The sequence below is a fragment of the Scomber japonicus genome, chromosome 14 (assembly GCF_027409825.1).
Source record: "Scomber japonicus isolate fScoJap1 chromosome 14, fScoJap1.pri, whole genome shotgun sequence".
Taxonomy (NCBI): Eukaryota; Metazoa; Chordata; class Actinopteri; order Scombriformes; family Scombridae; genus Scomber; species Scomber japonicus.
The window spans coordinates 22,305,630-22,318,981 of record NC_070591.1 but is presented as its reverse complement, the minus strand read 5'-3'; the positions used below and the strand labels follow the sequence as shown (position 1 = coordinate 22,318,981).

Below are 13,352 nucleotides of genomic sequence, written 5' to 3'. Positions count from 1 at the left end.
GACTGTCACTGACTCAGGATTTGCGATGAGAGGAATGGGACGAAATAAAAATTCATACATGTAATTGTAGGATTTTAAAAAATATTTCATCATGAATGATAGGAACCAGACCTGCGTGAGATGTAAACTGTAACTTGCTACGCCCTCAAGAAAAGCACACGCCCTCATTAAATGTTATTAAGTTCTGACTTTTACTGGAGAGTAAGAGGGAGAATAACAGAGCAGCGTTCTCAGTCTGAAACAAGCTGGAAGGGACGTGTGGAAAGTGCCGACAGCAGATAGTTGGCTTGGTACTTGTGAATGTTCTTTAGTTGATGAAGGTATTGTGAAGCTCTATTCTGTAGAGGAGGCTACTGGAGTATTTTTAGAGCTTAACAGGAGGCATGCCCCAAGTGGGGAACAGCTGCATGGGCGCCCTTCGCATTGCGTAGTCAGATTAGAGAGCCTACCACGCTCCTGATAAGACCGGCCTAGATCCGGGCCAAATCCACTCCACCAGGTGGCCAATGATGACAGAGGCAGACACCCTCAGACAGGCTACTTCACTGCAGAGGGCAAGTCGAAACATGGACCATCATGTTAAGGGACTGATGAGGGACAGTTTCGTGTAATTTGAATAAAAAAGATGGTTGAAGTGAGTATTTCCCTTTTCAAGTCACTGCTAGGTTTAGGTGAAGGCAGACAGGAGAGTGTGTCATCTTTTTCTGCTTTGAGGTAAGTTTCCTTCACGGCCCGCTTGCACAGAAGAAAATGGAATGTGTCCTCAGAGGGCTTTCCAAATCGCCGTACTTGGCCGTCTAGTTTCGGTCTGTCTGTTGATGTTTTGTGTTCCCTCCTCTGCAGGCCCTCCCTCACTGAACAGGCAGAGAGACGTGACCGTGCCCCTGCCTCCCCTCCTACTTCCCCCAGACCCCACCTCCCGCCTGCCCTCCTTCCTCACCTCAGCGATACTGCAGAGTTCCCCACTCCTCCTCCCACACCCCCAGAAAGGCAAGCTCCTGAAGCTCTACCAACCCCACCTGCATCCCCCTGCCTTCCTCCACCTCCTTCTCCTCCTCCTCCAGCCCCTGCCTCCCCTCCTGCACCTTCTGTTCACCAGAGTGAGGACCCCTGCCTTGCCTCTGCACCCTGCCACCCTCCTTTAAGGTATGAACATGAACTCTGATAACTCTGTCACTGTACTTGTTCATTTACTAATTACCCTTGTCACTGCTATGTTCAGTATGAATTAAGCACATGTCATCTGTTTGTGTTTTAAATGTGGTGTGAATTTGTACTAAGACTTGTAAGTTGTTGCTCTGAGTTTCCTCCTCCATTCATTTTAAGACCTTAAAGTAGATTGGTCCAGTTCTGACACTAGTCCTTTAGCCTGATGGACGAAAAGTAGCCAAGCTGTTATCCTTTCAACCCAAGTCCAGTTCAAACCACATGGCATTAAATCGACATCTGGCACACTAAATTGCCTCGGAGATGTTGATTCTTCAAGCTCCTAATCAGAGAGAGAGAACTTGGTTATCCACACTGTTGTCTTTGTATAACGTAAGCTATTAAAATATAATTCAGAAATGTAAACCCTCTTTCTCTCTGGACTGTTCTAACAATCACATACAGCATTATTTTGACATTGGAAAGAAAGATGGGGAATGACATGCAACAAAAACAGAGATTTTGTGGATCATGGTTAGCCCCTTAAACCCCCAGGCCACCAGGGCACCCCCAATTGCCAATTTTTAAGTGAAATACAGAGTGATTGTCTCTTTTGCTATGTCAGCAACCCGTCTTGTCACCACACTCATAAGATTACATTTTATCATTGCTATGTACGTCTACCACATGAACTAATAGGAAACAGGATTTGCTAATGTATGAACTTAGTGGTTATGGAAACAAATGTATGTACTGTGTAATTGTGGCTTTATATAGCAAAAGCATGAGGGTAAAATGTTTATACTTGGATCTTTTAATCATTACAGGATCAAGTACACACTACATTTTTTCACACTATCTGCCCCATCTTGATGATTTACGGCTGATTTCTTGTCATTAAAGCTGCATGTGTAGCACATTGTCATGACACAGAGCCACTGTCTCAACCCAGAACACAATGATTTTCATTCATAACACTGATTGCATGTAATTGCTACTCATTATTTTGCTATCAGCGTGGTTTCCCGCAGATAGCACTAAGCATTCCCCCTGCAGCCCCTATGCTTTATAATTTATTTCATATACTCTATAAGAGGGAATGACTCAGCCACTTTCACAGTGCAGTGTTATTTTCAACCAGCAGAGGGTGGGTTCCCCTTAAAGAGCTGAGCATTTGTCTTGTGCTGCCGGCCTGTGTCTGCACTCTGCTGTTTGAATGCCGCGGACACCTGCTGTCTGAATACTGCAGACACCTGGTATATGACTGTAACACAGGGAGACACACCAGCCCCAGCAGCTCTCATGTATCTCACTATACATCACAGTTTAATTGTTTTAAGTTTCTGGTATATTTTTGTGTGTAATTATATGTTTGCTCATGACTAATGACTTTCTGGCTCTCTGAACACCTCCATTGCCAAGAAAAGAACAGAATTTTGAGAAGGCTAGGTTAGTATAGTGTTGTTGTATTATTTATGATATCTGAGAGGGTGGAGCAGTGGAGAGGAGACCAACAGAATAACATGGACACCATATTCAGATTTGACAGCACATACTGTAGACATATATGCGTACACTAGGGCAACATAAGTGCAGTTATAAATTATACTTTTAATACATTAGTTTAAGTGTGAAGGTCATATGCAATTGAAAGAGCACTGAAACATACAGTCTTTGTCTGTCAGAACATGATGATTTTTCTGTCCTTGTAGGGAGTGGACAACTCCCTTTAGGCTGCTAAACATTATCGTCTTGCTCAAAGTCACTTCAGCTGGGCAAATGCTTGGCAAAACTATGGCTTCAATGTGTTTTCCATCAGCATAAGATAATCACAATGTTAGTTATCCAAAAACAAACATCTCATACAAGCTTTTTCCTGAATGATTCATCAAGATTTTGTAATAATTACCAAGGTATGGAGAAATCAGGGTATGCTTCCAATATGCATTTTAAACATGTTTTCTGTCATAAAGACCAACTAAAGCAGCGATGAGCACCTTGGTACTTTTGCTTTTTCTGGTTCCAAATCAACCAGTTCCTCCCACTTGCTGCCTTCCTTGTGATTGAGCCTAATTATGCTTTTCTGTTCTGTCTTCTTTTCAGAATTGTAGCACTGTATTTGCTGCAGTTTTTAACAGCTAATACTCCTCATTAAATTTAGTCTGAAAAATGCATTCATCTCACTTACCTTATAAGGCCACAACAATTGTCTGTTATTGAGATCATGGGTATGTGGGTGTCTCGACCTTCGTTTTTCTGGATCTTTCTTTTTTAGGTTTTCCATTGAAGAGCTGATTTCTTTTGTCATTTACTTTGATGAAACAAGGAGAAGGAACGCCAAATTACCTCAAAAATATGCTGTAAGGGGATATAAGATAAATGCAGACAGATCAAATCTGAGAGTGGATGTTTGGATGTTTTGGTAGACACAGCCTCAGGAAATCGATCCCAGTAGGGATTGTTTATGGGAGCCATGCAGCTTTTCCTTGGCATTTAATAACTCTTCAGCAGCTGTTTAGCAGGAACATCAGAAGGGAACGCAGATATCACACAGATATCTGAAGCCAGGATTCCCCAAAACACACGTTTGTACTGTTTGTCACCTACGGAGCTGCTTGATTCAGTTTGATAACACATAAAAGTGTGTTTTCATATTTCGGTCTGATTGTGTATTTGTACCTTTTACACACAAAAAAAATCTGTCCTATCATTTTGAAATTACAATCATATTTGACTGATAATGTGGCATTTTTACATTTTACTGCAAAGTCTATATGTAGTATATAAATATTTTTTGACATACACAGATACACAGTTTCTTATGTCAGGACTTTTTGCATTTTATTAAAAGTTACATTGTTTTAAACTTTCATTTGGTATTTTGTTAACCCCGCTCAGTCAACACTGGGGATTTGCTGTTGGTTCCCCTCTATTTATAGTCCTCCCTGAGCTTTGTTACTGTATATTTTTCTAGGTTAGGGTTTCTTGAGTCTGTCTGTCTATTTTCTGTTATTATTATTGTCAGTTGGTCCAGTTGTTTAATCTGAGCCTGTGGTGCCTTTCGAGACCTAAGGTACACATTAACTTAGGTTCTCATTATGCTTTTGGTAACATGTTAGTATTTGCAAGTAAAGTCAGAAACAGCTTTGATAAATTACCTTCTGAAACTCATTTCAAAGGTGCACAGAGGTTACATTTGAGCTACTGCTATGCTTTGAAGTATAAAAAGATTTTTGTCAATCTTTCCTCCTATACATTGTTCTGCACCAATCTGCTTAGAAGCATTCATATTACATTCTCAAGTAGCAACCAGCCTGTATGTGTAGTTCATGGTGACCCTGATTCCTCTTAAGCACAGTTATGAATCTTTCAGAAAAAAACTGCCACAGCAATATCTTCCAGTGCCTGAGTTTGTTGAATTTTTTATTTCTTCATTTCCTTCTGTGTACGTATGAAGCTGAAGTGCAAGGCCAAACTCATTGGCACAGCAAGGAGAGGATCTTTATGTTAGTCGCTCAATAGAATAGGAACTTGTACGTCACACATATGCTTTGCTGTCCTAAATCCATTTTTGTACTGGTGTGGGGGTCTGGATGGAGAGGAATCAATATTTTTACTTTAGCAGGGGTCTATGTTGGGAGTTGTGAGTGGGCAGCATTTTTACTTGTCCCCTCTGGCTGTGAAACATCGACCAACAGGCTCATCCGAGACTAGAATTACATCAATATTCTATGTGAACATCAATTAATGGGTTTGGGTCTACATGCAAACGCTCTCCTTTCGAAAAATAGTGTTGGCTCAGACATGAGCGCCGGCCTTTGTGCTCCATGCTGTGCACTGGAACTGGATATTGCCCATTTCATTGTTGTCTTTTTATTCCACATAATCAGAGGTTCGACACCCGAAACTCTCGTAGGGCAAGTTTGTGTGACCACAAGTGCTACAGGCTGTAGCTGCTATTGTAGTGAGCCCTCGTTTTCCTCACTTTCCCATGAACGTACAATAGATTTATTCTCCTCCTGTTTCAGATGCCCTTCTTTCCCATTGCTCCTTGACAATCAATGTGGGAACTTTGTAGGACCTGTCCCTACTCATATTTCTATCCCATAGGACACATTCTCTATATCTGTCACATACATATGTCTAAAAAGACAAATTGGAAAGACACCGCTAGACAGAATATCATTATAAGGTTTAGCGAGAGTGCCTGTAAATTAGATCAGTCGGCTGCCCAGGGGTTCAACACAGAGACAGTATTCATTTAGAAATGCTTATATGTCTGGAAGCATATGTCCTTTGGTCTTTAGCAAAGAATGACACCCCTGGATTAAGCTACCATGGTAAAAATAAGAAAGAGATGCCTTTAATCTTACAGTTCCCCTTTAACATTTTAAGTCCAGCTAAGAGGTTGTCACTGTTTCATGCTTTCCTTGTTAGTGGATGCTGAATGAAAAGGTTTTAATGGGTGATATGGTATTTCAAAAGTTAGATTTTTGTCATTTTTTGACTTGTAATATCTATTTTCTTTATGTGTGCTGGTATGATGGAATGGATTGAATGAAAGAAAATAAGGTCAGAGCTGAATAATACAAACATACTAGTTTCTCAGAGTCTATTGTTTACCTCAGGCATCACTCTGGTTGGCCACGCTGAGTGCTGGAAGCTTCCATTGTGTAAAAAGGAGACACAGAAAATGTCATTTTCACCATGCATTTCACTGGGTAAAGGAGGGGGGTCCTGGCTGGAGAAAGGCAAAGTGGAGAGATACGGTTAATGTGGAGGGAGGAAAAAGGGTTAAAGAGAAAGGTCCTATTAATCAGTGCGGATTGGGGGGTCCTATTGTTTGGCTCCCCTGCATAGCCGCGGTAGCAGACTAGAAAAAGCTGCTTGTCTTTTTAAAGGCACAGGAAGCTGGTGTCAGGGGAGAAAGTGGAGGAGAGAGGGGGGAGGAGGCAGTGCGAGCAGCAACACAGCTCAGCGATATCAGCAACCAAACAGAGAAGAGGCGCTTCACACACACACACTCACACACACACACACACATGCAAGACGGCAAGGAAGCAGGATTATTATTTCATCCTATTTGTTTTGGATTATTCTCTACTTTCCATTTTGCTCTTCAAGATTTGATTCCTCCTGGTGTTGCATCATTTTACCTGCAACCACCAGATGAGAAAACAAGAATATTCACAGTCTGTATTGGACAGACATCAGGGATGATGTGCATAAACTGAGGAGCTCTTAATCATCCACTGCTTTGCTCCTGATGCAAGCAGGACTCACTCATCCTCTGCACTGCAGCATAGTAAGCTCAGCCGGCGCTCACCTCCTCTGACACAGGCTGCCTCGTAGCAAGGATCATAGCGAAAGGAGAGGGTGTTTTGGGGGGGCAGGTGGATGTGGCGTGTAGCTGGAGACCAGGAGCAGGCAGGGGGCGCAGGGGGGGAAGAGGTAGCTGAGGATGGGAGCCAACGAGTCTATGGAGCAAGGAGAGACCCCCTGTCCCTCACAAGAACACATGTGAGTTTGACTTAACCTGCCTTCCTGCTCAATATTCTGCCTGGTAATGTTCAGATGTGTGATCCCCAATTTAAAAAAAAAATTGAAATCAGGAGAATGCTATTCAGATACCCTCAGAGATGCTTTATTTAAAAGCTGGATGACTTGAGAGTAGCTGCAACTGCTTCGCTTTGCTGTGTATATTTTTTATTTATTCATGGCTTTGATTGCAGAAAAATGTTCAGCCTGAGGGCAGGGTGATTTTATTATGCACATTGCAATCACCTGTGAGTTATATTATGAGTAAATGTATTGCTGGCCATTTTTGATGTTGCTGGATTAAGCTTGACAAACAACACAGTGAGATGCTGTATTGTGTGTCCTCCCTCTGTTATATTTTTGATACATTTGCTTGCTTTCATTCTATCATTGCTTGTATACTACCTTAAAACCTTTTCAAGCACTCTGGTGCAACCAATTGAGCACGTCATCATTGTTGTTGTTTGCTTTTGTGATGTAAATAAGGATGAGGGGGATGGGAGCACGTGAGCAGCCACATGCACAGAGTACATGTGTATCAGTGTGTCTCGACTACAGTACAGAATGTATGGCTCAAACGTAATAGAGCTTCAGGGGAACCTGTGGGAACCAGAATCAGGCAATGAGTACAGTAGGTGCCGCTGGGAGGCTGGTGGGGTGATGTTTTGTTCCGTGTGAAGGAGGACGCGACTGCCGCTGTGGGAGCAGGAGCTGGTGACAGTGTTGAAATAGAACACGCCGTGCAGGATTGGAGGAAGAAACATCAGCATATGAGAGAGAGAGTTAGAGACAGAGCAAGAGTGCTCCACTTTGCTGTGTTTTATTTATATCTCAGACATACTGCTACACATGGGAACAAGGACCTAGGGAGAAATGGAGGAGAGGGATGGAGTGAATGTGTGTGTGCATGTGTTGTGTGCAATGTAGGAATTAATGATTTATAGCAGTCATTTTTCATTTCAAAGCTCGGCCCAATTCAGACCACGGAGGACTGATATTTTTATTAAAATATGAGCAGCAAAGTGCAGGCAAAGTGTTCCTACAGGTGTGCACAACAGAAGCACTATGCCCATCATTAAAGCTTTTACTCCAAGTTTTGTAACACTGTCAAAAACACTTACAGTACAGTATATAAAGCCGTCACACTTCACAACACTTCAGCACTTTTATCAGGAAGTGTTAAGATTAGGAATTGGAGCAAATTATGATTTGTATTTCTATTTAGTCTGACATAATCCAAAACAAGAGGCTAGTTTTATGTCTGCAGTGATGTGGGTTGGGATGCTCTCTCTCCTTCCTGCGTCTTTCCCGTAGTGATTTGAATGAACCTAGCGTCTGATCTCATCATCAAAATGGTGAGGTATTTTAACCCCCTCCTTGCTGCTCTGCCTCACCATGGCTTGTTGTTTTTTAATGTGCCATCTGCTTGCAGTCAGAGTCACAGATTAGGTTAGATTAGCCTAGATAGATTATCTTCAGTCGGACACTCTTGAGTCTCAGTGGTTCCTTGGTTTTAAGCATTGTTGTTAACTGAGTTAATCTCCGGGACAAAGGGAAACCAGAATCTAGAGGGGAGATTCTTGCTGTGGACTGATCGATGTTGACATCAGTCTGGATGGAGATGTGGGAGAAAAACTGAGAGACATCTGCTCTTTTAGGAAAACACCTTTCTTCCAGGTTCTGTTGATATGACCCACAAAAGGTGCAGGGTGAGATAAGATTTCATTTCCTGAAGTTGAATAATAATTTAGCAAAAGACTGAAGCTGCTTTGTGCTCCTGTCATATTGCAAAGCTTATACAAGCTGCTCCCTGTACCAAATCACATCTGTGTAGAAACTGAAGAGGCTCTCATAAAATGAAAATAGGCTGTAGTGTTTCACAAGGTGTAGTGTGCCCATGATGTAATATTTCATATCCAGAGTCATACTCATTCAATAGAGAAATAAAAGCACAGGGGCTCCCTCTGTTGGTCTCATTACATCTCACTTGTAGGACAAACATTTGACTGTATTTAATAAGTGACAGACATATGCTGTAACTCCATTTTATTATTACATCATTTTACTTTCCTGAGTCATTGTAAATTTAATTACTTCCCAAATCCATGTCCATAGTGTTGATTTGTCTGCTTGGGTGTATTTTAATATATAAACTCTAAGGTAAATCATACAAGTTATTCATTGGTCAATAGTTTGTTTCTGACATCTGGTAAAAACAAAGCATGTGACAGATTTACATTACACTGATAAATCCATATAGCCCCCTTTATGCTGGCAAAAGAAAACCCCAGACTAAGCTGCTGTACTAAGCAACAGCCTAACATGCAAACAGCAAATCACAAATCAATCTGCTCAAAGTGCTCAAAAACAGCAGAGAGGAAATGGATGGCTGAATGAGGCAGTAGGCTGAAGATAACAAAGGGATGGAAAATTAGAGATATAGATTGGAAGGTGAGGGAAAGGGAAGGAGTAATAGGTAAAGGACAATGGAAAGAGATAGATGACAGCCGGAGTCCAGACAGAGAGGGTTTAGAGGTGTCTGACAGTCGACAGACGATGGCGGGAGTCCGCAGCCGCTAATCCATTGAAGCTAATCACACAGCTGCTACAGTAGGACACCAGCAGCAGGTAGCCTTCCCCCATTCCATACCTCCCTCTTTTCTTCTTCCTTTTAGTACCCTTCCCATCGACTTCATCTAATCATACCAATCACACCTTGATGGTTACATCATCTGCAGAAAACAGATAACTGCTCATATTTATTGGCTGTACCATCATCTTACATTTTCTTGTTTATTTGGAAGAATGTGTATATGTAGGACAGACAGGTGGTGTTAGGTTTACATGTCAGAATAGCCCAGTTTCCCCTTCTTCCCTGTGGCTGGCACTAGCTCTCCCTCCAGCACTGTGAAAGCTGTTTAGACAGGATGGGTTGGATTTGGCTAAGAGCAGTGACACGTCTGGCAGTCTAAAATGCAGCGTCTACCCGCCTCACACTGCAGAGTTTCTGTCTCCAGGCAGTCATCTCAGCCTGTGAGAGGCTGCTATTAACTGCTGCTCTCTTTGTTTCTATTCGCCCCCATACTCTGACTGACTGCTCACCCACACGCTGCTCTTCCTCTGTCTATTTTGTCTGCTATTAGCTAACATAAGAGGAGCTGATGACTGTGAAAAGACAGATTGATTCATATTCACCATATCAATTTAATGTCCATATTAGAGCTCTCCTTCCAGAATATTTGATGTTTATTAGATGCCATTTGTAGTAACACTGAATAAAGATGATCAGTATGAACAATCCTAGGATGAACAGAGGTGCAGACTAAACATAAACAGAATGATGCTGATGCAGCAGCTGCTTGCCTTATTAATGTGCAATGTGCCTTAATTCATCTTCAGCATCATATAATACACTTCACAGGTCCTTGTTGGTTAAGCAATCCTCGGCTGTGTTTGTGTGCGTTGGGCTGTGTGCAACCAGCCACTTTTTTTCCCCACCGTAATGGAACATATGGTGGGAACGACCCCCAGTTACCATAGCAACACAGTGTTTGCAGTCACATGAAAAATGTCTTGGATATGGACATACGAGCACTGAAATTAGCCCTAATTACCATATTATTTCACTGTTTCCAGTTTTAGTTTCATCCGTTCTCAAAAAGCAGCTTCTACTGTAAATCAGTGTCAGTGGGTCCTATCCTTGGAGCTGTCTGTGCCACTGCTTGTCTGACCATCTGACATTAAGATCCTTGCTCTCAGTTACTGATCCAGATGGATATCCAGGCAGACCAGTCTTATCCTGCTGGGACACACTGGGTCCTCACAGAGATTACAGCTCTAGTTTCCTTCTTGGCCGTGTGCCATCTCATTTCGCATCACAGCACCCTAAAAGTAATAAAGGTGTTTGGAAGGAGATTAATTAGAAAATAAATAACAGCTAACATTTCTCATTTTATTATTTTTAATATACTGTCTAGTGTTTTTATACCATCTGATATATTGTTTACCAGCAGAGCACAGTATTATATGTTCTTTTGCCACATTGTTGGCTTACAAGATCCTCCTTCTCTGCAGTGATGTGACCCCAGGTGACCATAGCAGAGACATTTATTACCAGAAGCCACCTCTAAAAGCATGTATGTCTCAGAAATGAATTTAGTTGCAGCGGCCAAACCATTCTATCATATTGATGGGTAGATTGTGTTTTCAGGCATCCCCTTTTCTTTCATGGTTCTTATTTGATCCATGTTAGCATGTGTCTGTTATAAAGGACCCCCACAGGACACCGGATGGCTTCAGCAATGCCTTGAGGTGAATCCCTATAGATCAGCTAGATCAATAGACTGTATAGACTGGGAAGTGTCATCTAACTGTGGGGGTCTTCATCTGTTACTACATGTATGTTACTACATTTATGTGTTTTCTTATTAGAAATTGTAGTCCACAATAATGACATAGTTTGCTCTAGGCTTTGCTTTTTTTTATTGTCCATTATATGTATGTATATATATTATACTGACCAAGGATGTGTTGGGGAAAGCAATCACCTGCACAACATAGTATTGATAGTACATTATTGGTTATTCTCTTTTAGTATGTCAGTAAAAGTACCTTAGTATGTAAAGCAAATTCTGAATGCATCTTTGCACTGATTAAAAGGGTACATCATGTCAATTTTCTCACTATAGAGGAGCTAAGAGACATTAAATATATGACAGATGCAGTGGTTGTATAAATAATGTGCCGTTTTTATCAGAGCACGTTAGACTGATAGGCAATAGACTTTTTTTTGTGGATACAGCAAAGTGGCCGAGGAGCAAGAGAGAGAGAGCTAGGGGGAAAGTAGAGAGAGGGGAGAGAGAGAGTGAGCAAGAGGCAGCGAGAGAGAGTGCCAGAATATACAGTATGCAGGCGGTGGGCTTCTGCAGCCACTCTCATTTAGATTGGGAGGCACCATTTCCTACTGGGGAGGAGTAGAGGCAGACTGATGTGGAAAAGAGGAATAATGTGGAATGGCTGAGATTGTAGATCGGAAACAAAGAGAGCTGAACATTGGACTGTAGAGAAAAAGAGAGAAAGCAGAGGAAAGGATTGCCATCATCTGGGGAAGAGATCTTGTGGAGGAAGCGGTGGGCGTCTACCTGTGCGTGTCAGACAGTAGCATCGTGGTGCGGAGAGGTGTAGCCCACCGGCAGCCATGGCAGTGAGTGCGTGGCAGGCTCTGTCTCCACTGCAGTGGGCTCGCTGGGGCTGGGATACACTGCTGGGAGGGGCAGGGGATGGGGACAGTCCGGACTCGGATCCTGCTCTAGGGCTCCTTCGGAGTCTCTCCTGGGGCTCGCATCATGACAACATGATCAAGGCTGCTGTGAAGCCGGTCAGACAGAGGTGAGACAGACAGGATGGGGATGCTAGGGCCGCATATAGTCAGACAATACATTGATCAACAGAGCATGGAGCCTGGTAGTAAGGTTATGTGTCGAGGTTTGCTTCTAATAATATATGTGCGTTTGTGTCTGGTGTGCCTGGTGCTAAGGAAGACCAATCAGTATTCATTTTGCTAAGAATGAGGATCATGCAGTAATTAGTAATTCATCATTTTTGGTTTGATGTTACCCTCAGTCCCTCTTTGTTTATTTCATAGCATTGATATCTTCAGATCTTGAGCTGGTCTTGTGTTTGTATAGGTGGTCTATGTGTGTGTGGAGGTCTGGTTGATTCTGTGTCTCAGATGTGCCGTCTTTGTCACCTCAGTGCAGATTCAGCATTTTAATTTTATAGCCATAAAGGTCCACTGGAAATGGAAACAGAAACATATACTAGCCAGGGGTGTTTTAAAAAAAATCCATACACACTACAGGAAGTAGATACTGCACATGCACACCAAAGTACAGTCCTTTTTACAAAATATATATTGGCCTAAAGAATTATATTGGACCTGCTTATTTGATGAATAAATGTGTCCTTCTTGATATATGACAGATTATTAGCTTTTCCTTACATGACATCAGTGTTCATAGGAGCTTTAACTTAGTGCATCATTATCTTTTCTTATAGGAGCTCAGACTCTGATGGAGCGTTTGAGACCCCTGAATCCACAACCCCAGTGAAGGCTGTTTCACCGACAGATCCCCAGATCCCACAACTAACATCCAATGACATAGGTACGGTAAGATAATTATTCCATGATGTGTGCTTAGCTCTTACACTGAATGATGCTCAGATACACTACTGTAAACTTAGCATTCAGGCAGAAAAAAAAGAAAGTCTTGTTGCTCCATCTAGTGGAATGAAGCAGTATTCCATCTATCTGGCTTCGTTTGCTGAGACAAGCATCTCCACTGCACAAAAATGAGGCATTTGGGATATCTGGAAAAATCTGACAAATCAGTTCAGCCTCAGGGTCTCTTTCATGTGGTTATTATTCAAAACTTTCTGTCCAACTGAGGGATTCTTATTTAATTATTTATAACACATCCATCTCTATGATTGGATGTGCCAAAAGCCTGCTGCAGGTTATGTCTCCATGCAGCCTTGTTCACACCTGTACTTTACCCACACATTCGGTAAAATATTTCATGATCCCAATTTCATTTCAGATTTTTAATGTTGCTTTTATTTTGCCTTTTATGAACAGCTGAGTGAAGACTCAGTGGTATATTCCATGT

General features: G+C 42.0%; 1 protein-coding gene across 3 annotated transcripts in view; it reads left to right on the top strand.

Annotated features, from left to right (window-relative positions):
- tacc2 (transforming, acidic coiled-coil containing protein 2) overlaps positions 1-13,352 on the top strand; it is a 46,044-nt gene that overhangs the window by 19,699 nt on the left and 12,993 nt on the right. For all 3 annotated transcript variants that reach the window (XM_053332562.1, XM_053332561.1, XM_053332560.1), the window contains exons 5-6: positions 844-1,146; positions 12,742-12,848. In XM_053332562.1, the coding sequence (XP_053188537.1) occupies positions 844-1,146; positions 12,742-12,848 (410 nt within the window). The remainder of the gene's footprint in view (positions 1-843; positions 1,147-12,741; positions 12,849-13,352) is intronic.